At 41.5% G+C, this 24,028-nt stretch overlaps 1 protein-coding gene across 3 annotated transcripts; it reads right to left on the reverse strand.

Moving 5' to 3' along the window:
* Positions 1–492: 492 nt before the first annotated feature.
* Positions 493–23,719, reverse strand: LOC124045658 (periphilin-1-like). 3 transcript variants are annotated; one of them, XM_046365133.1, is made up of 7 exons: positions 17,231–17,740; positions 16,718–16,801; positions 16,374–16,471; positions 16,003–16,226; positions 13,681–13,739; positions 10,131–10,262; positions 493–1,153 (listed from the first exon to the last, which is right to left on the reverse strand). In XM_046365133.1, the coding sequence occupies exons 1-7, from the start codon at positions 17,264–17,266 to the stop codon at positions 944–946; spliced, it is 843 nt and encodes a 280-aa protein (XP_046221089.1). In that variant the 5' UTR covers positions 17,267–17,740; the 3' UTR covers positions 493–943. The 3 variants fall into 3 exon arrangements, with proteins under 3 accessions (XP_046221089.1, XP_046221091.1, XP_046221090.1); XM_046365135.1 differs by lacking the exons at positions 16,718–16,801; positions 17,231–17,740 and adding an exon at positions 23,470–23,719; XM_046365134.1 differs by lacking the exon at positions 17,231–17,740 and having other exon boundaries at positions 16,674–16,801.
* Between the last annotated feature and the right edge of the window lie 309 nt (positions 23,720–24,028).

Consider the following 24,028-nt stretch of genomic DNA (forward strand, 5'->3'; position numbering starts at 1 on the left):
TCACCCCGATATGTATCGTGTTGTAAATATAAATAAAAACCATTGAATGAGTAGGTGTGTCCAAACTTTTGACCGGTACTGCATATATGCACACATATTTTTATACTCCGGACTCCGACATTGTTCGTCCTAATATTTCTATATTTCTTAATTCCATTTTTTCTTTCAGATTTGTGTATTGTTGTGAATTGTTAGATATCACTGCACTGCTGGAGCAAGGAACACACACAAAATAACATCTGCAAAATATGTGTATGAAACCAATATTTGATTTGATCAGGGTGATTTGTAGATCTGGGTGATTTGTAGATCAGGGTGTTTTGTAGGTCAGGGGGATTTGTGTATTAGGGTGTTTTGTAGATCAATGTGATTTGTGTATACAGGTGATTTGTGTACAAGCGTGATTTGTAGATCAGGGAGATTTGTAGATCAGGGAGTGTAGGGAGCAGCAGCATGAGACATTACAAGACTGAATCAAACACAGAGACCTAATTTTCAAGAACAGATTTTTATGCTCCGAGAATATCCAAAGGTTGTGTAAATAGAAACTGTATTGAAAGAAATCCCCCTTGTATATCAACATAGTATATAAAAAATATTATAGCTCATGTATTAATCATGTCATAAATACATTTTCAATAAAAAGACAACATTTCAATATAATACAGGGCTTGGAATTCATGAACTACACTTTGGTAGGAAGCACAAGTGCAATAGCTGTATCTTACATCATCACGAGTAATATTGAAAGTTGACAAACATAAATTATTGAGTTTCAGCAGCAGACACAGAGCTTCCAGAAGGCTGAGCACCAGGAGTGACTTTGGCCTGACTGATCAAGGACAGACCAGCTCACAAGTTTACATACCCAATATCACATAACCAATCAGCATGAAAACACCACAATCGGTGTTTTGGTAGAGAAGCCAGCCACTTACACAGGTTAAGACAAAGATGCATGTGTGCGTATCACTGTGGATGGTTCCCTGGTGTCATACTCCTCAATGAACTCTTGCATGGCCTCTACACAGCGCAGGCCAATCTCCCTGAGGTTCTCCTGTAGAGACAACTGGATGGGCCCTTCCAGGGAGGGGTCTTTTGCTATCAGCATCTTCACCACCACACCAAACGTGTCACAGTCCTGACGGTACACCTGTATAGCACACAGACCGTCAGCTTTTTCACCATCACATTTAAACTGTGCATCACAGTCCTAAAACACAAACCTGTCCACACATCTTCAAAACCACATTAAGCTGTGTCACAATCCTAATTGTACACCAGCACGACAAACACACATTTTCATTGCACATTAGTTTTCTTTGCATTGTGGCTCCTGCTCCAGTGAGGAGCATAGCAGAGATTGGTCTAAAGACACCTCAGCTCACTCTAATACCAGAGGAATGCTGCAGATATGAGCCTTCAGACACAGGAGGAGCAAGGCAAACAAAATATGGAGCGAGAGAGACAGAGACAGAGAGACAGAGAGAGAGACAGAGACAGAGAGACAGAGAGAGACAGAGACAGAGACACAGAGAGAAAGACAGAGAGAGACAGAGACAGAGAGACAGAGAGAGACAGAGAGAGACAAAGAAGCTGGGCTGAAGAGAAAGGAAGATCACAAGAGATAGAGGATGGAGAGAGAGCGGGTGTGAAGAGAGGATGGAAAGCAAGAGAGCATGAAAGAGAGGATGGAAAGACAGGGATTGAGAGAGTACTGGGAGAGATGCTTGGGGCGAGAGGTCTCGTCATGTGTATGCCATTACCACTGAGTGGATTAGCAGTCCAGGGCAGCAGCACACACATACAGACAGCTGTTCACACGACAGTACACACCATAAAAGGGCACTGTGTGGATCTTAGAAGGATGGGTGTATCAGCTACCTGTTTTGAGACTAATCTCTCACTCCAGTAACCATGGAGATGTGAAGAGCGAGAGATACCTTCTCATCAGTCGAGTGGATGGAGACAACACAACACACCTCCCACTGGCAACGCTTCATGTGATGTTCTGTCACATTGACTGTGACGTATCTATTAAAGCATGTGTATCAAAAGCTATTCAAAGAAAACAGCACCGTGCGCATGTGATGACTCATTATGATTTATAATTAAAAAACCTGGACAAACAACCTGACAATAACAGAAGTTCCATCTGTAAGTGATTGCAGGTAAACTACCCAGGGATGTACAAGCAGATTATAACCTCACCATGTATTGGCTCTAATCATGAATGATAACCTATTCAACTGATTCAGCTGCTACAATGAAGAAAAAATTATAATAAATTAGAGGAGTCTCTGGCGCAATGTTACTCAAATAGTTTTGGCACTGCAGTTATCAAATCTCCCTTTCCACAACCCCCGCTCTCTATCTCTCCTTTCCCTCCCTCTCCATTTCCCCTCACTCTCATAATCCTACCTCCTCGTCTCTGTTCCTTCTCTCTCTCCTTTCCCTCCCTCTCATAATCCTACCTCCTCGTCTCTGTTCTTTCTTTCTCTCTATCCCTCTCCTTTCCCTCCCACTCATAATCCTACCTCCTCGTCTCTGTTCTTTCTCTCTCCCTATCCCTCTCCTTTCCGTTTCCCCTCACTCTCATAATCCTACCTCCTCATCTCTGTTCTTTCTTTCTCTCTATCTCTCTCCTTTCCCTCCCTCTCCATTTCCCCTCACTCTCATAATCCTACCTCCTCGTCTCTGTTCTTTCTCTCGCTCTATCCCTCTCCTTTCCCTCCCTCTCATAATCCTACCTCCCCGTCTCTGTTCTTTCTCTCTCCCTATCCCTCTCCTTTCCATTTCCCCTCACTCTCATAATCCTACCTCCTCATCTCTGTTCTTTCTTTCTCTCTATCTCTCTCCTTTCCCTCCCTCTCCATTTCCCCTCACTCTCATAATCCTACCTCCTCGTCTCTGTTCTTTCTTTCTCTCTATCCCTCTCCTTTCCCTCCCTCTCCATTTCCCCTCACTCTCATAATCCTACCACCTCATCTCTGTTCTTTCTTTCTCTCCATCTCTGTCCTTTCCCTCCCTCTCCATTTCCCCACACTCTCATAATCCTACCTCCTCGTCTCTGTTCTTTCTTTCTCTCTATCTCTCTCCTTTCCCTCCCTCTCCATTTCCCCACACTCTCATAATCCTACCTCCTCGTCTCTGTTCTTTCTTTCTCTCTATCTCTCTCCTTTCCCTCCCTCTCCATTTCCCCTCACTCTCATAATCCTACCACCTCATCTCTGTTCTTTCTTTCTCTCTATCTCTCTCCTTTCCCTCCCTCTCCATTTCCCCTCACTCTCATAATCCTACCTCCTCGTCTCTGTTCTTTCTTTCTCTCTATCCCTCTCCTTTCCCTCCCTCTCCATTTCCCCTCACTCTCATAATCCTACCACCTCATCTCTGTTCTTTCTTTCTCTCTATCTCTCTCCTTTCCCTCCCTCTCCATTTCCCCTCCCTCTCATAATCCTACCTCCTCGTCTCTGTTCTTTCTCTCTCCCTATCCCTCTCCTTTCCGTTTCCCCTCACTCTCATAATCCTACCACCTCATCTCTGTTCTTTCTTTCTCTCCATCTCTGTCCTTTCCCTCCCTCTCCATTTCCCCACACTCTCATAATCCTACCTCCTCGTCTCTGTTCTTTCTTTCTCTCTATCCCTCTCCTTTCCCTCCCTCTCCATTTCCCCTCACTCTCATAATCCTACCACCTCATCTCTGTTCTTTCTTTCTCTCTATCTCTCTCCTTTCCCTCCCTCTCCATTTCCCCTCCCTCTCATAATCCTACCTCCTCGTCTCTGTTCTTTCTCTCTCCCTATCCCTCTCCTTTCCGTTTCCCCTCACTCTCATAATCCTACCACCTCATCTCTGTTCTTTCTTTCTCTCTATCTCTCTCCTTTCCCTCCCTCTCCATTTCCCCTCACTCTCATAATCCTACCTCCTCGTCTCTGTTCTTTCTTTCTCTCTATCCCTCTCCTTTCCCTCCCTCTCCATTTCCCCTCACTCTCATAATCCTACCACCTCATCTCTGTTCTTTCTCTCTCCCTATCCCTCTCCTTTCCGTTTCCCCTCACTCTCATAATCCTACCTCCTCATCTCTGTTCTTTCTTTCTCTCTATCTCTCTCCTTTCCCTCCCTCTCCATTTCCCCTCACTCTCATAATCCTACCTCCTCGTCTCTGTTCTTTCTTTCTCTCTATCCCTCTCCTTTCCCTCCCTCTCCATTTCCCCTCACTCTCATAATCCTACCACCTCATCTCTGTTCTTTCTTTCTCTCTATCTCTCTCCTTTCCCTCCCTCTCCATTTCCCCACACTCTCATAATCCTACCTCCTCATCTCTGTTCTTTCTTTCTCTCTATCTCTCTCCTTTCCCTCCCTCTCCATTTCCCCTCACTCTCATAATCCTACCACCTCATCTCTGTTCTTTCTTTCTCTCTATCTCTCTCCTTTCCCTCCCTCTCCATTTCCCCTCCCTCTCATAATCCTACCTCCTCGTCTCTGTTCTTTCTCTCTCCCTATCCCTCTCCTTTCCGTTTCCCCTCACTCTCATAATCCTACCACCTCATCTCTGTTCTTTCTTTCTCTCTATCTCTCTCCTTTCCCTCCCTCTCCATTTCCCCTCACTCTCATAATCCTACCTCCTCGTCTCTGTTCTTTCTTTCTCTCTATCCCTCTCCTTTCCCTCCCTCTCCATTTCCCCTCACTCTCATAATCCTACCACCTCATCTCTGTTCTTTCTTTCTCTCTATCTCTCTCCTTTCCCTCCCTCTCCATTTCCCCTCCCTCTCATAATCCTACCTCCTCGTCTCTGTTCTTTCTCTCTCCCTATCCCTCTCCTTTCCGTTTCCCCTCACTCTCATAATCCTACCTCCTCATCTCTGTTCTTTCTTTCTCTCTATCCCTCTCCTTTCCCTCCCTCTCCATTTCCCCTCACTCTCATAATCCTACCTCCTCATCTCTGTTCTTTCTTTCTCTCTATCTCTCTCCTTTCCCTCCCTCTCCATTTCCCCTCACTCTCATAATCCTACCTCCTCGTCTCTGTTCTTTCTTTCTCTCTCTCAAATTCAAATTGCTTTATTGGCATGAAATACAATTTGTAGCTATTGTCAAAGCGGTATAGTGGTACAGCATCTCAGTAAATACAGTACAATGCAATGAAGATAGTGAAATACAGTTAATTTCAGTAGTAATAATAGTACATATATAATCATGTATACATGTACAACACTACTGCTGTTGTATTGTGTAATCTTCAGTCATAAATGTAATTAAATAAAAATATGATTATAAAAATAAACAACGGCTAATAAATAAACAAACATGAATGATGGTTACACTATGTATTACTTGTAAGTTATATACAATGTAAATACTTCAGGGAATGGATTGTTGTGGGATGTCCCTCAGGCCATGGCAATCATATAGGGCAGTAATATTTGTGGTTTCACCCTCACCCAGAAAAATTCACATCTTTATGTCATTAATAAATGCAGAGAAGTTAGGATTTGATTGAGAATTTTCTTGAAAAAAATATTCTTATTTTGGAGTATTCTGTCTCTACCTACCCTGTTGTGCAGTGACCACATAGACACCCCACTTTGGGTAGCCATGTTTTTTGTGTCTCCCCTTCTCTATAGCCAATTGGTGGTATTTGGTCAGGATCTGTCTCTGTTTTGTATTTCTGACAGAATAGAGACATTCTGCCAATTTCTATTCTCTTTTGAGGGCCAAATAGTGATTTTGTTTTTTCTGTTTAAAATTATTTGACAAATTGGAAAAATGTAACAATTTCTGTAACAATTTGATAGATTTCCCTGCGTGTTTGGATAATAGGGTTGTTTAGTGTTCTTTAATAGCTGACACAGGGGTCTCTGTTCAGGGTTCCGCTCTTGGATTTTCAGTGCTTTGAATTATAAGGATGTTTTGGGGCTTAATTTCAAACGGTGCAAAAATGTGTCATTTTCTTTATATTTACAATTTAAAAAAGGTCATCTTCTGAGTTCCACTCTGCATTATTTGTTATTTTTGATAATTCTGCAGAATTCTGTATTAAGATTTTTCTTCAATCGTAATTACAGGTTAGACCCCAAACCTCACATCCATATAGTGCAATTGGTAAAATTACCCTATTCAATATTTATTTTTAAAATGAATTAATGGTCAGAAGTTTACATACACCTTAGCCAAATACATTGAAACATAGTTTTTCACAATTCCCACCATTTAATCCTAGTAAAAATGATCTGTCTTAGGATCACTACTTTATTTTAAGAATGTAAAATGTCAGAATAATAGTAGAGAGAATGATTTATTTCAGCTTTTATTTCTTTCATCACATTCCAAGTGGGTCAGAAGTTTACATACACTCAATTAGTATTTGGTAGCATTGCCTTTAAATTGGTTAACTTGAGTCAAACATTTCAGGTAGCCTTCCACAAGCATCCCACAATAAGTTGTGTGAATTTTGGCCCATTCTTCCTGACAGAGCTGGTGTAACTGAGTCAGGTTTGTAGGCCTCCTTGCTCACACACTCTTTTTCAGTTCTGCCCACACAAATGTTCTATGGGATTGAGGTCAGGGCAATGTGATGTTCACTCCAATACCTTGACTTTGTTGTGCTTAAGCCATTTTACCATAACTTTGGAAGTATGCTAGGGGTCAATGTCCATTTGGAAGACCCGTTTGAGACCAAGCTTTAACTTCCTGACTGATGTCTTGAGATGTTGCTTCAATATATCCACATAAATTTCCTATCTCATGATGCCATCTATTTCGTGAAGTGCACCAGTCCCTCCTGCAGCGAAGCACCCACACAACGTGCTGCCACCCACGGTTGGGATGGTGTTCTTCGGCTTGCAAGCATCCCCCTTTTTCCTCACAACATAATGGTCATTATGGCCAAACAGTCCTATTTCTTTTTTCTTCATCAGACCAGAAGAGTTTTCTCCAAAAAGTACAATCATGTGTAGTTGAAAAAGGCCTTTCAGGTTATGTCGATATAGGACTCGTTTTACTGTGGATATAGATACTTTTGTACCCGTTTCCTCCAGCATCTTCACAAGGTCCTTTGCTGTTGTTCTGGGATTGATTTGCACTTTCTGCACCAAAGTACGTTCATCTCTAGGAGACAGAACACGTCTCCTTCCTGAGCGGTATGACAGCTGCGTGGTCCCATGATGTTTATACTCACGCACTGTTGTTTGTACAGATGAACGTGGTACCTTCAGGCGTTTGAAAATTGCTCCCAAGGATGAACCAGACTTGTGGAGGTCTTCAAAAAAAGAAATCTGAGGACTTCGCTGATTTTCCCATGATGTCAAGCAAAGAGGCACTGAGTTTGAAGGTAGGCCTTGAAATACATCCACAGGTACACCTCAAATTGACTCAAATGATGTCAATTAGCCTATCAGAATCTTCTTAAGGCATGACATAATTTTCTGGAATTTTCTAAGCTGTTTCAAGGCACAGTCAACTTAGTGTATGTAAACTTCTGACCCACTGGAATTGTGAAACAGTGAATTATAAGTGAAATAATCTGTCTGTAAACAATGTTGGAAAAATTACGTGTCATGCACAAAGTAGATGTTCTAACCGACGTGCCAAAACTGTAGTTTGTTAGCAAGAAATTTGTGGAGTGGTTGAAAAACAAGTTTTAATGACTCCAACCTAAGTGTATGTAAACCTCCGACTTCAACTGTATCTATTAATATCAAATCTTGGGGTTGTCTTGTTTCCAGACATTTTAAGATGTTTGTTTGTCAAGTATTTGGATGTTCTGTGAAAAAAAGAAGCTCCACATTGATATCTTTGTATTTTTGTTGCATATAATCTGCTCTCAGGGTGCTCTTTTAAAACCTTTGCTTTATATTTTTTCCTCCCTGCTTCACTGGCAATACCTTCTGCATATTTGATGCAAGGTTGCTGAGCTGGGTAAATGTGACTGGCCGACTCAATTAGGTCTTATGGGGCAACATTTGAAATTGTGTTTTTCACATTGGATAATGTCAATAATAACATGGTATATCATACACTGCAGTTGAGTAACAAATGCGAAGTAATTCTGCTTTGAAAGTTGACAAACTTGTAACCCCACTTTTGAGAAAATGGCCCTTGAATGTTTTGGGACACCTACTGGTGAGCTCTTCTTTATCTACACCCATTCAGCATCGTTCACACCCTCTTAAGCCCCAGCCCCACCCATCCCTTTAAGGATTCACGTGAGGCCATGTGCTAAACAATGAGTACTGTAGTGTACAACCAAAGATTTCAAGACTAAAGGCTGGTTTATATTACTTGTATCGTCATGACTGAATACACTTGTCGCAGCAACATCATGAGCATTCTTTGTCGTCCGACATCAAAATTATCATTGTGAAAAAGTATAAACACAAAAATGACAGGCTGCATGACATCAGTTACTACCCTTCATGAATCTACAGGTAGCTAAAGCTAATAGCTAGGTTCAATGTTAGCTACCTAGCTAATACTATGCTATAACTAGCAATGCAAATGGCTCTGAGACATGAATAACATTACTACAAAGATCAGACACATAACATTAGCTAGCGAGCCAATTAGAAACGTATAATATCTGAAAATGTAGCTAGCTAGACTCTCTTACATGGATGTTTGCTTCTGTCACTGATGCCATGGTTGCCCTTAGTTTGAAGATGTAATCCAGACAGGTGTTTTATACAACAGCCTTCTGTGTTCTCTCTTTAGTCAGACAGGAAAGCCTAAGTAAAGCCGAAACAAAAGATCTACATACTCTGCTTCTCCCGGAGATTCCACTGATTTCATAACTCGGTCCCCCAGAAAGTGGAGAGCCGTAGCAACATTTGCGTGGTTCTCTATGATATCTTTTAAAAAAGCCACTTTAGCAAGGATCACCTACACATAGCTAAGCTCATGTTATAGACAGAAGCGTGCTACATGGCAAGCGCAATCCGAACTCATCTCTTGGCATATCCAGCCCATCCATTATCCCAGCTAGTGGGAAGGTTCCTGTTTTTATCCATGGCTAAACCAATTAGGCTCGTAATTTACCAATTTTATTTGTATTTACAGATGGCATACACTTATGTATTTAAGGCACATGAAAGTTCACGTTCCAGAAGGCATTTGTGCCAAAAGATGCATTCAAATGCCTCGCCTGTGGAGTAGTGACACACGACATACATCTAGTTGTCATGTTTTGTCTTAGATTGTCTTGTTATTTTGCTTTCCCTTCTGTTCGTTTCCCCCTGCTGGTCTTATTAGGTTCGTTCCCTTTTTCTATCCCTCTCTCTCCCCCTCCCTCTCTCTCCTCTCTCTATCGTTCCTGCTCCCAGCTGTTCCTATTCCCCTAATCAATCATTTAGTCTTCCCACACCTGTTCCTTATCTTTTCCCCTGATTAGAGTCCCTATTTCTTCCCTTGTTTTCCGTTCCTGTCCTGTCGGATCCTTGTCTATAATTCACCGTGCTGTGTCTATGTATTGCCCTGTCGTGTCGTGTTTCCCTCAGATGCTGCGTGGTGAGCAGGTGTCTGAGTCTGCTAGGTTCAAGTGCCTTCCCGAGGCAACCTGCAGTTCTTGATCAAGTCTCCAGTCTGTTCTCGTCTTTACGAGTAGTATTATGCCTTTTGTTTTGTAAAGTATCTTTACTGGATTAAAAACTCTGTTTTCGCCAAGTCGCTTTTGGGTCCTCATTCACCTGCATAACACTAGTTTCCTGAAACGAGTCAAATGTATCCATCTTAGTTAATTACAGCTGGACACAGTAATGTTTTCACTTTGCTAGTTGTAGCTAGGCATTTCTCAATGTAAACAAAGCCCACCTTTCTTGTTTTCTGTCTGAATTGTTTTCTCATGCTTGTGTAAGTTTAGGTACTTGTTTTGCTGTCTTTTGTCCTGTCCTTTGCTGTTTTTTATTGTAATTTTTGTTAGCTAACATCAGGTAGCTAGTAGCTAGAAACTCTCTTAGCGTGTTAGTATCCAGTTGAGTTTTCAGGATGAAAGTTTTTTCTGATGTACTTTATTGTATTCTTCTGATGTTATATTCTTAGTCCTTCATATTTCACTCATTTGTTTTTCTCAAATGTACTCTTCCACCAAATCATTTGAAACATGATATACAATAGTAGATATTAAGAGCTCACTGTACTATACCTTTTCTATTTCTTTCCTCTTCTGTTGGATGGTTCTGTTTCGTGCTGCGGCCCTGCTCACGGTGGAGGGGAGCTCTCTATCCCTCTCTCTTTCTCCCTCTCTGCTGTGGGATCTCTCCTTCTTTTGAGCCACCTACAGACACAGGGGAGAGAGAGTTACAAGCAGTTATAAGCAAAGCACTACTTATGAACAGTAAAATTGTTTCAAATCTAAATATTCTGCAATTGAGGTAATTTACATTTAGGTAGAGTTAAAGTGACTATGCATAGATAATATTTACAGTTTAAAGGGGGGGGGGCAATGCAAATAGTTTGGGTAGCCATTTTATTAGCAGTTTGGGAGTCTTATGGCTTGGGGGTAGAAGCTGTTGAGAAGCCTTTTGGACCTAGACTTGGAGCTCTGGTACCACTTGCCATATGGTAGCAGAGAGAAAAGTCTATGACTAGGGTGGCGGGAGTCTTTGACAATTTTTAGGGCCTTCCTCGGACACCACCTGGTATAGAAGTCCTGGATGGCAGGAAGGTTGGTCCCAGTGATGTACTGGGTCATACGCACTATCATCTGTAGTGCCATGCGGTCAGAGGCTGAGCAGTTGCCATACCAAGCAGTCATGCAACAAGTCAGGATGCTCTCGATGGTGCAGCTGTAGAACTTTGAGGATCTGAGGATCCATGCTAAAAAAACAGCCATGTCTCTGACCTCCTCCCTATAGGCTTTCTTATTGTTGTCAGTGATCAGGCCTACCACTGTTATGTCATCAGCAAACTTAATGATGGTGTTGGAGTCGTGCCTGGCCATATAGTCATGGGTGTACAGGAGGGGGCTGAGCACACACCCGAGGGGCACCCGTGTCGAGTATCAGCATGGCGGATGTGTTGTCACCTACCCTTACCACCTGGGGACTGCCCATCAGGAAGTCCATGTTCCCTTTGTATTCTTTAAGACCTTAGCCATTCAGAGCCCACCTGATTGTTGTTGAGTTCATTACGAGCCTCTCTCCCCCTCTACTGTATCTTCTCAAGGTTAGCAGGCAGCAAGCCTCCGTTTGAATCATCAGCATGGTAAAACAGAAGGAGACAACCTTGTGCTTCGCTATGCTCCTTTCTCTCTAAGTCAGACCATCCAACTTTCAATTCCATTCTTTATGCTGCACCTGTGCTCTCTCTGTCCTTCCAATTCCCATCATAGCCAAGAACACAGAGGACACACACATATAAATAATCTTACCGAGCAGACTAGCCAAGATTACTCAAATTTTTGAGGTTCTTTTTTTATATCTTTGATTTGAAGGACCTTGAAAGACGCTGTGTGTGTGTGTGTGTGTGTGTGTGTGTGTGTGTGTGTGTGTGTGTGTGTGTGTGTGTGTGTGTGTGTGTGTGTGTGTGTGTGTGTGTGTGTGTGTGTAATAAACATTTTGACAGTGAGCATCATGGGCAAAGAGATGCACTCAGACTTAAATTCAATATAAGTACATTTGTTGCAGTGCATACCTCCCAGTGTGGTACATGTGACTCCTGAGAAATAGAAGCAGCAGTCAAGCAAGGGGGGGATCATATGTAATCAGTTACATATAAGGGACTACTCAGTTTGCTTCCGTTTATTTTTAAACTCGAAGAAATGAGCCCAATCAGTCCTCCATGACAAAATAAATTAAGCTAATTAGTCCTTAGTTTTTGGGATATGTGGTCTGTGGAATGTTGTTCCACTCCTCTTCAATGGCTGTAAGAAGTTACTGGATATTGGAACACGCTGTTGTACACGTCGATCTAGACCATCCCAAACATGCTCAATGGATGACATGTCTGTGAGAATGAAGGCCATGGAAGAACAAGGACATTTTCAGCTTCCAGGAATTGTGTATAGATCCTTGTGTCATGGGGCCGTGCATTATCATGCTGAAACGTAAGGTGACGGCGGCGGGTAAATGGTACAGCAATGGGCCTCAGGATCTCATCATGGTATCTCTGTGCATTCAAATTGCCATCAATAAAATACAATTGTGTTTGTTGTCCGTAGCTTATGTCTGACCATACCATAACCCAACCACCACAATAGGGCACTCTGTTCACAACATCAGCAAACCGCTCACCTTCACGATGCCATACACATGGTCTGCGGTTTTGAGGTTGGTTGGAGGTACTGCCAAATTCTCTAAAACTATGTTGGAGGCAGTGTATGGTAGAGAAATGAACATTCAATTCTCTGGCAAGAGCTCTGGTGGGCATTCCTGCAGTCAGCATGCCAATTGCATGGAATTGTGTTGTGTAACAAAGCTGCACATTTTAGAGTGGCCTTTTATTGTCCCCAGCACAAGGTGCACCTGTGTAATGATCGTGCTGTTCAATCAGCTTCTTGATCTGCCACACCTGATTATCTTGGCAGAGAAGAAATGGGGATGTAAACACATCTCCGCACATAAGCTTTATGTGCACATGAAAGATCCCAGAAAGGCTCTGGATAAGAGCGTCTGCTAAATGACTTAAATGTAAATGTAAATGTAAAGGTTCTATTTCAGCGGATGAAACATGGGACCAACACTTTGCGTTTATATTTTTGATCAGTATACATTTCCAAGTCCTATTCTTGAGGATCAAGGAGTATTTAATTAATTGGAATGACTGGAAATGTACACTGTTTTTTTAATGTGAAGATATAGCCTAATCGTATTATTATCTGTAGTAAAAAGCAATGGGTTAGAAGAACCCTACATAACCAACTCAAAGTAAAATGCAACATCCATTTATGGCGAACTATGTAAACTATAAGATTGAATTAACCTGATATTGATGTCATTCAAATGGTAATTTTGTCTTCAAAATTGTAACGCCCAGGTTAGTGGCTGGCACAGCCACAATGTCATAAAATCTGATTTTAAACATAGCCTTAACCTTAACTACACTGCTAACACGAATGCCTAACCATAACCTCAAAATTGACTATATTGTAAAAACTTATGAAAACAAAAAGTTAAGGTTAGGCATTAGGGTTAGCACTGTGCTTAAGGTTAGGTTTAAAATCAGATGTTATGACTTTGTGGCTGTGACAGCCACGAACCCGCACCTCTTAAGGGGAAAGTAATCAGATAACATTACTGAGTTTTGGGTGGTCCTTCTGTAGCTCAGTTGGTAGAGCATGGCGCTTGTAACGCCAGGGTAGTGGGTTCGATTCCCGGGATCACCCATACGTAGAATGTATGCACACATGACTAAGTCGCTTTGGATAAAAGCGTCTGCTAAATGGCATATATTATATTATTATAATCCAAAAGTTACATTGTTGATTACAATTTGACAGGTAACTGTAACGGATTACATTTAGAAAGGAACCTACTCAAACCCTGCTGGCTAAACTTTTTTATTTATTTTTATTTATGAAGGAGGCCTACCTACACGTAGTTTTGAAAGAGAGAGGGGATGATTTACAAGTTCAGTCACCGCAATACACGAGCGGAGCATGACAACAAATACAGGATGTGTGCCCTCCCTACTTTAAACAGCACAGACTCCCCAGATCCCAAACGAAGCTGAGGAGTGGTGGAATGTGGACTTACTGTGAACGACACAGGCTGCTTCTCCTCTCTGCTGGCACCTGCAGAAGACCTGAGAGCACCTGCAACATCACACAGACAAATCACATCTTCAAACAACAACAATACAACACAAGCCCCCACTCAACATAACACACACCTACAACTCAGAACAGATGGGGGATAACTTAGAGCTAAACTACAGCAGCTGACATCTGTGATGAACTCTAATATCCTTGATTGGCCCAGTTGATATCTCAATTAACTCTAATATCTGTGATTGATGCTGGGACTACTCAATCTACCCAGTGTCCTCAGGGCCAAACTAACATCCCATTAGCGCCTCTAGCTGAAGGTATAATTCAGAACTAAGCTTCCCCATCTCCATCTCTCTGGCTGCAATCTGCCATCAGCGGGAGAGTTATTGTTTATAGGCAGCACGCAGGGGCTAAAATTAATGTTTCGTTAAGCATTCTTTCAGCATTGGGTGTGATTTGCGAAGTCTGCCTCGCAACGTTTGACTGCAGTGTGGGTATGTGAGGCGATAGCTTTGTTATGGTTCATTACCTGTATACAGAGCTGGCTGTCTGCCTGGTACCTCACTCCCTCTTTCTCCTTGTTTTCTTTAGCTATATTTCTCTCCTTTTCCATCTCTAACACACACACTATAGAAATGAGTCACCATCATAGCAGATCTCTCAGGCACATAGAGCAACCTGTTCCTCACACACTCACTCACACCCACACACCTCCACAGTACTGCAGTCTGCGCAGAGACATAGCAGCTGATTAAAATAGGAGAAAAAGCAAGCACCACCACTACCACAGTTGAGAATAGCGATACAGCTCATTTAAACAAAAGCAAGGAGATGAAAGATGAAATTATGGTTTCTATTGCAGATATGACCTGACTCGTCTTCAGGCAATGCAAAGTTATTCAAGAAAACACTTTCAAACATGATAGAGAATGAGGCTTAAGCATAAGAACTAATTGATGACTTATAGGCACACCGATTGCGGTCTTACTAAACCACTTTTATTCTTCATGATACTAATGCTAACGTGATGAGGCGAACTTTGATGATCAGAAATATTTATAGTACGGGATACTTTGTTTTGGCAATGAGGAAGTTAGATGTAGTTTCAGGAGTCAATGCTAACTCACATTAGAGCAATGACTGGAAGTCTATGTGTATCTACTACCATACTAGCAGATACCCATAGACTTCCAGTCAATGCGCTAACGCTAGTTGGCATTAGCTCTCAAAACTACCTCTAACTTCCTTCATACTGGACAGAGAGATAAAAATGGTATCCACGAGTTTATCTGGCTCCTGGGAAGTAGATAAAGGGCCTCTTTGCCAAAACCCCAAAGTATTCCTTTAAATATATGCCCAATAGAGTACTGTATTTAATAAATGATATTATAATTTGATGCTCAGCAGCTGTTATCTTATGTATTCTACATAAGAGGTGACATAAATACACTGGTGTTTAATGAATGTTGGAATGATTGGCACTTTATCAGTAGGATACTATTCTTTGCCATTTCATTGTATACATAATACTGTCATCATAATATCTACCAATGCTGTGTGGAGACAGTATTATGCAACATTGTCAGGTTGTTGCTTGGAGACTATCAACCACCAGGAATACTGATGAGCAAAACACATTCCAAATGTAGCTAATATATTCACTGTCTGAGTTGCCATGAACACTGTTTGCTCATACTGCACTCTAGTGTTCACACGAGTAAAGTGATATAGGTATTTTAGGAATATATATATATTTTTTGCCTGTACTAGGGCTGCCCGATAAGGGTAAGATCTGATTTTTAAAAAACCAAATGTTAGATTTTTCGTGCGATATAGATCAAAACACTTGGGTGAACTGTTGGAATCCTAGAAATAGGATGACATATTGAGAAGCTAAGTAGAAAGCAGCATCGTTCTTGTTTTGAACAATCGGTTGACTGCATTTGATCTAAGAGAACAGCACACAAACTTTTATTGATCTAACAGCGAGGAAGACGAACTGGCCTGCTTGATTGACGGGGGTGGTCTTGGTGCGGGAAACAGCCACAAGAGAAAAAAAAATGGAAAAAAAGGGGCCATTACGTGGCTGAGATGCGTTTCAAAATATTAATTGCGATATGAATATTTCACATGTCAATATTGACATTTCGATGTGAATCTGATTAATTGTGAAGCCCTAGCCCCTACTATGAACTCTGCCAAGAGATCTGGTTCATGTTGGCATAGACGGTAATACACTTACCCTGTAGCCACAGGTTAATTAATTTGGTCAAAACTCCCCTCAAACACAACATGAGTGTAAACCTACTGGTGTGTCCTTTAGGTGAGGACTTGGCGGGGGAGTTCCTGTCCATGTTCCTCTGGTCACTGTACTGGCTGTTGGAGCCTGATGGGTCTTGTGGTGGGCCTAGGGGCCCAGGGGGGTCGGACTGGTCTCTCCAGTGAAACCGTGGGCGGGGGGTAAAGGAGTGGTATCTCTGGAACCCAAAACTGAAGCGGGGCTTCCGGAATGAATGATCATCCCTTATGAATCTGTACAGTAAGGAAAACAGCAGAAAATAAAAAGTGTGAATGAGTGAGTGAGAGTATTGTGAGTCGGTGAATGTGTGGAAATGTTGAAATGACCAAGAACAAACCTTAGGCTACACAAGGTTGCTCTGAAATCTCCTTAAGTCTTACCGTGGTCTGTTGAATCTCCCTCCAAACCTCTGCCTAAACGAACCAGTTATTCTGTGTCTAGGCGGACTTCTCATTCTTCCCAAAGGTCGTTTCTCCTCCTGGAAATGTTACAGAGTAAGTAAGCTAATTAGTGTTCATGTTGAGAAATTGTATCCACTGTGAGCTCGCTGTAGACTGGTATCCAGATCTGTTTGCAGCAAATGCCTTAGAATGAATATGGCAGAAGAGTTGGCTAATGCAAACAACTACAAATCTGGGACTGGGACCATGCTGAACCTGGCATTACACAAAATGACTCACATGTAACTTCAGTTAAATTGATTGAGTGATTATATATCTGATACCGCAGTGACATGTTTGATAGGTCCCTCGCGCGGCCTCTTGTCACGTGACTCTTCATTGCATTCTCTGTGTGGCATGGTGGAGCTCTGGAAAGTGAAAGTTGAATCATACTTCAGACTTTAGTGTTTTAGTGGAGGTGTAACTCATGCATTTGTGTCTGGATTGGGACTGCTAGTACAAAGAGAATATGCAATGTTTGATTTTGCTATGATGTCCAATTATTTAGTAATATGTCTTATAACAATAATTTTAGCCGAGCCACAACTACGCCTTTTTGTTTCAGTTGTAAACACAGTGCATTGGTTGGACACTTTCTTCACAATGAAACAATCAGGAAGTGGATTTGAGTAGGGGATTACATAATTACATGATCATGGTGCACTTCTTTGGTAAAACACTTAGTTGACAAAATAAGCTTGCTGACAGCTTGACGGATGTTTTTCCTTCAATGAGACAAACCAGAGTAGGAACGATCACACAGGTCAGTCGGTCTTAAGAATAGCGGGTATATTTACCTTGCCCTGCGTTGTCTCGTATGGCCGTGTATCCATTTATTTTATTTAGAAGTTCCAGTGAAATTGTTGTTTTCATTCCGTCGTTACCATCAACATACGTCTGACCAGGTGTGGGCTTGTTGTGTTGCTCTGTCAGGTTCGTTTCATTATCACCTTATGTATTTCGTGACAGCGTCATTTAACTTTCGATTCCTATGCGAACAATGCGGAAAGCCGTCCGTCCGGGGCATTCAACTTCTTGTTGTAAAAGTCTATGGAGGAAAACTTTCAAGAGAGACAGCACACAAAGGCCTATGTACAAATGAGCCTGTCCTATCACCAGGTCCCCTTAAAAACTCATTTGAAAAAAACAATAAACAAATGAATGCCCATAAAGGTCTGTCCCAGCCATATTGTGCTATCTGGCGTTGTCACCTGTGACTTGCGTTGCGGTCAAACCTGCCTGCGACTTGTGAGGTTTCCGGTGTTGTGGCGAAAATCTCCCCCCTCCCTTCGCGTGAACGCGCACGCACTCAATACTTCATTGCTGAGACTTACTTGCTGGTTGAGATTTCTGATCACGTTAGACTGCATTTCATTTTTTTTTTATATATCGGTTTGGTGCAGGAGAAACCGACATAAATGAGTCGGTTACACATTACACTAGTAATGTCTGCAGTTTTCGGTTTGGCTATTTGTGTATTAGTCTATAAATAAATATATTTGCCAAAATTCGTCATCTCTCCCATGTCTTATTCGACTAGTAATTATTCTGAAATGTTTATTGCTTGCCTAAATGTTACTCCCTTCTCTATGTTTAATGTAACACACAGATTAATTATTAATGTTGAAGTTTGTTCTATAGAAAGTATTTGACTCTGATGTGTGCCACAGAAAGTATTTGACTTTAGCCACAAAATCAAGGAAATTAGAAGGGGGGTTGGGGATTTCGGCAAGGCCCCCCCTTCTAATTTCTTTAATACCTTAATACTTTCTATAGAACAAACTTCACTTCAGGATAGGCAACCGAAATTAATCATTAATGTAGGTGTGTTATATTAAACATAGAGGATGGAGTAAAATGTAGGCAAGCAATAAACATTTCAGAACAACTACCAGATGAATAGGACATGGGAAAACTGCAGATATTAGTGTCTCCCCCACGATCAAACCGAAAAAAGAAAAAAATGAAACGCAGCCTAACGTGATCAGAAATCTCAACTAGCAAGCAAATCGCAGCAATGAAGATTTGAGTGCGTGCGCGTTCAAGCGAAGGGGGGAATTCTGTCGGGGGGAGATTTTTGGCACAACGCCTGTAAACGCGGTCATCGCTAGTTACAACAGTCACAAAGTCATAAACCCTGTCTATTTCAAATTGTCTTATTAAAGTCTGATTTTAAACCTAACATTAACCACACGGCTATACTTATGCCTAACCCTAAACTTAAATTAAGACCTCCAAAAAATAAATCATACACCTAGACGTTGTGGCTGTGGTAACTAGTGGAAACCAGCAAACACTGTCCAATGATGGACACAAGATGGCGATATTTGATTTCACACTCGTCTTCTGGGCAAGACACGCCTCCGCCGAAGTGTTGCAATTGGCTGCTGGTCGTTAGGTTCGAGTCTTTTGAGCGGTTTTGACTACGGTGCCGAGACATATTTTACCTCGAGCGCTTTGTTTTGACTAAGGTGAAGCGAAATAAAAGAGCAAAACTGCGACAGTTACGCCAGATTGTATCCCGGGCAGCTGTTGAAGATGGCGAACTCAGATAGGATCAAGAAAAGGTCATAATTGATGATGTATCCTCAGATATATAGTATAGTGCCAGTCAAACGTTTGCACACACCTACTCATTCAATAGTTTTTCTTTATTTTTACTATTTCCTACATTGTAGAAAAATAGTGAATACATAAAAACAATGAAATAACACATATGGAATCGTGTAGTAGCCAAAAAAAGTGTTATTTTATATTTGAGATTCTTCAAAGTAGCCACCCTTTGCATTGATGACAGCTTTGCACACTTGGCATTCTCTCAACCAGCTTTGAGGTAGTCACCTGGAATGGATTTCAATTAACAGGTGTGCCTTGGTTAAAAGTTAATTTGTGGAATTTATTTCCTTCTTAATGTGTTTGAGCCAATCAGTTGTGTTGTGACAAGATAGGAGTGGTATACAGAAGATAGCCCTATTTGGTAAAAGACCAAGTCCATATTATGGCAAGAACAGCTCAAATAAGCAAAGAGAAACGACAGTCCATCATTACTTTAAGGCATGAAGCACAGTCAATCTAGAACATTTCAAGAACTTTGAAAGTTTCTTCATGTGCAGTCGAAAAAACCATCAAGCGCTATGATGAAACTGGCTCTCATGAGGACTGCCACAGGAAAGATTGTACTACTGTTTTTTACTCATTGGACCACACGTGCACAGTACTTCAGTTTAGCATATGCCTTATGGGTTACAAAGGATGTTTGAATGCATGTACAATTAATTTAATTTTGGTTCATTTCCTGACAGGGGTTTGGGCATTATCTTGGTATATGTATATATAATAATAATAATTCATCATGTTTAATGTACATTAATTTTATACATCAAATTATCCTTTAATTTAATCTTGTGTTCAACTTTTCAGGTATCAGCACTTCAAGTACGACCTGGAAAAGCTCTACTACCGCAGAGAATATTGTGCCCTGTGCTACTGAAAAACCATGCCAGTGAGAGGAAATGGCACTAACGACTTTGCAGAATCAGCCAAGAGGATCTTAAAGGATAAAATTCTGCCTGGAACAAATGCTTATAACGTCCCCCAGCTCTTTGATTTCTTGACCACTCGTCTGTCAGCTTACTATGAAGCCAAAGCGGCGTATTTATTTATTTATTTATTTTTTATTTCACCTTTATTTAACCAGGTAGGCTAGTTGAGAACAAGTTCTCATTTGCAACTGCGACCTGGCCAAGAAAATGCATAGCAGTGTGAACAGACAACACAGAGTTACACATGGAGTAAACAATTAACGAGTCAATAACACAGTAGAAAAAAAGAGAGTCTATATACATTGTGTGCAAAAGGCATGAGGAAGTAGGCAAATAATTAAAATTTTGTAGATTAACACTGGAGTGATAAATTATCAGATGGTCATGTACAGGTAGAGATATTGGTGTGCAAAAGAGCAGAAAAGTAAATAAATAAAAACAGTATGGGGATGAGGTAGGTAAAAATGGGTGGGCTATTTACCGATAGACTATGTAGCGCTGCAGCGATCGGTTAGCTGCTCAGATAGCAATGTTTGAAGTTGGTGAGGGAGATAAAAGTCTCCAACTTCAGCGATTTTTGCAATTCGTTCCAGTCACAGGCAGCAGAGAACTGGAACGAAAGGCGGCCAAATGAGGTGTTGGCTTTAGGGATGATCAGTGAGATACACCTGCTGGAGCGGGTGCTATGGGTGGGTGTTGCCATCGTGACCAGTGAACTGGGATAAGGCGGAGCTTTACCTAGCATGGACTTGTAGATGACCTGGAGCCAGTGGGTCTCTTAGACATGCGTGCATACATTTTATATGGGTGGTCTATTCACAGATCAATGACATGCACTTTGAAGTGAAGCGCTCGTGCTCTCCTGGCCAGATCTACATAGTGGACATGTATATGGAGATGTGCAATTGTCCAGTGGGATAAAAAGGTGATCTATGCAAGCACCAGACTGCCATTATCATCCATCACCAGTGCCAGAGTAGCAGCTTCTTGCCACTAACATCTGAAATGAGAGCAAAAATGTTGCATATAGGCACAAATTAAAATGTTGTAAATCAAAAAATGTGTTTTTTTAAATCAGTTGAGATTTATTGTGTAAGACATCCCTTCAAAAATGCGATGCATGTTTGGCCGATGTGGCAGGGTGAACTGCGCTAAGAGATCCAGTGCCATCCAGTGAGCCTCCAGGCACACAGTGCCTCAAATCTCAGCGCAACCAAACATCGGTTGCACACAGGAAGGACAGGTTGGGTGGATGACAAATCTGGCTGCAGGACGAACCACAAAAACATCAGGGCCTGACCTGTTGAGATTACATACACTTTTTAATGTAATCGTTGTTCAGGAGTTGTCTGTATTGTCAAACTTGTTTTCACAAGGTGAAAGACAAACCCGACTCCACAGAAAAGACCCGTTGCAACTGACCAATGCTACACATCTACCAGAAGCTCACAGAATGGTTTATTTAGGGACAGAACTGAGCCAGGGATTCCAGTTTTGGTGTAAATATTTCACTTCACAGCCTTGAGTATTTATTTAATTATTAATGTAACATTGTACAGTTGATTGATCCAAATAATGAATGTACAGTATGTATTTAATTATTATTGTGTGATTACAGTAGATTGATCCAATTACTATTTTGAATGTCAATGTTTTGTCAGAGTTTGCCTAAAATGTGAGAAATGTAAGCAAGATGCTATAGTATGTGTGTGTATGGATGGAGTTCCAAGTAAAGACTTGAGAAGATGGCAAAGGAGACAGTAATGAGAATGAGAGCATACAGTATGAAAATAAAGACCCATTGGGATCTAAAATGAGTGTGTGGTGCCTCATGTCTCCTTTTTGACCGTTTGAGGATACTACAGGATACTACCCTGGTGGAGGTTCATGGAGCACTGAGATTTAAGTGTGAACAGAGGTTGACAAAAACCTTCACCTTCAAAGGTGGTGGTGTTATGTTGCATGTTATCTTGAATACCAGGCAGATGTTTGTGTACAGAATCAAATGGTGTGAACTTAACAGGCTAAACTTGTTGAGTATACTCTTTGAGAAAAGGATTCCAACAGGGTTCTTTGGCTGTCACCAAAGGAGAAAACTTTCTGGTTCAGGTAGAACCTTCTGTGGAATGGAGCCCAAAAGGGTTCTACTTAGAGACAGAAGGGGTTGTACCAGGAACCAAAAAGGGTTCTCCCATGGGGACAGTGGAAGAATCCTGTTAGTTTGTAGATAGCACCTATTTATCTGGATATCTGTGAAAAATAAAATTGATGATGGTGGTGAGTTAAGATAATTAGAAATACTATGAAGCATCCCCACTTTTAGCACACATTTGCAAGCAGGCAAAGTAACCTGTGTGCTGAGGCATGTGTGATCACTCAACATTGACAGGACCAACAAAAATACATTTAACCCAACCTCTCTTAATTGAAATCCAATATTCGGCGCCTGGGGAATAGTTGGTTAACTGCCTTGCTCGGGCAAAATTACAAAAAAAAAAGTTTACCTTGTCAGCTTTGATCTTGCAACCTTTCAGTTACTGGCCTAACACTCGAACCACAGGCTACCAAGAAGCCCTTGGGGTTTGTATTGATGCAAGAAATAGGCATATCTACACAGTAATGGTGGCTGCCATATCAACTTGCCTAATCATTTTAGCATTGCGGTCATAGGCCTATTTTAGCTAAATCGACAAATGAAATGTATGAACTAAACAGACACTTAAACTAACACGTAACATATGTAGACATAACATCATAATAAATTTACACACAAACACACATTAGCAATGTGAACACCACATGAACACTACGTTTACATGAAGTGTACGTGTCACATGACGTGAACGAGTCGGCAGTTTGACTCCTTTGAAACAAACTTGTCTCCTTTGACAATCCATGTTAATTCATGGCGTTTTTTTATGGAGCTAGGAAGACGTTAGGTGACTAGGTGAGGTATCAGTAGCTTCACGTGGCTTAATTCTGGCATGAATCACCCCCCATAGAGCCCTGAGATACTAGCCCATGTTGAAGCCATTGCCACCCTCAGATGTGTCAAGTTGGCTGGATGTCCTTTGTGTGGTGGACTATTCTTGATACACATGGGCATGGCTGCGGGGAAATGTTCTAGGTTGGGCGTGCTGACGAGTATTTTTGTTTGCTCATACAGCTCCAAGGAGGGAAAAGAGAATATAGTGAAAAGAATATTGATTACTTGGCTAAGTTCATTTTTTGTTATGAGTCGCTAATGCCGCAGAGGATCATCGGAGTAAAAGTGAATGAACGGTTGTCTTAGGGACAAAATTTCACCTACTCATTTGAGCAGCCACAAAGCAATTGCCTAAGCCTACTGTATGATTGCGGTAGAACTTCATTGCCCTTAGCAGTCATACCACGCAATATGATTTTCACATGGATTTTTATGATAAAAATGTTATACCGATAAATGGCAGTTTAAACACTAGAACATTTTTTTCAATTTGTCACATAATACTAACCTCTCTTTCCTTCTCTCTCAGTCCACTGAGTGCTAAAGGTCGTAATGATGCCTTCTACCTGAACCCGTGGTGGCCCCCAACAGCTCCATTGTACTCCACCCAGCCAATCAACAGAGAGTAGATCCTCGCTCGCTGCCTCATAGTGAGATAGAGATCCAGGAAGTTGTTGCCAATCGCTAACGTACACTAGTAGGACTGGAAGAGGTGGGGAAAGACCATTAACTTAGACATCGTATCATTACGGCGTCGGTGAGAGCATGGGCAGGGCTATTGAGGCCATCTCTATATTGAGGTAGTACATTCTCTCTACTTCTATGAGTTGGCAAAAAACAGAAAGGGTTCACACTGGTGTTTGAACAGTATAAAGCCAAGGTTGGCGATGTACTGCCACCTGCAGTTATGGAATGTTTATTCATGAGTAGGCCTATAATTCATTGGCCCATCTCTCCTGACTGCTAAACATTTTTTGAAACTTGACAAATTATCCAATGGATAATGATAATTTGCTAGTAAAAACATTTGTTTGCTCCCCCTATTTTAATTTGCTCCATGGCCAGGT

The sequence above is a fragment of the Oncorhynchus gorbuscha genome, linkage group LG10 (assembly GCF_021184085.1).
Source record: "Oncorhynchus gorbuscha isolate QuinsamMale2020 ecotype Even-year linkage group LG10, OgorEven_v1.0, whole genome shotgun sequence".
Lineage (NCBI taxonomy): Eukaryota > Metazoa > Chordata > Actinopteri > Salmoniformes > Salmonidae > Oncorhynchus > Oncorhynchus gorbuscha.

Bases quoted from the DNA above. Each gene is read 5' to 3' on its own strand.
- LOC124045658 (XM_046365133.1), bottom strand. From the start codon at position 17,266: ATGGATACACGGCCATACGAGACAACGCAGGGCAAG. The intron at 16,472-16,717 runs GTATCAGATATA...TAACATTTCCAG, and splicing joins CTATCAAACATGTCACTGCG to GAGGAGAAACGACCTTTGGG. The intron at 1,154-10,130 runs GTATAGTACAGT...TGTGCTATACAG, and splicing joins AGAGGAAAGAAATAGAAAAG to GTGTACCGTCAGGACTGTGA.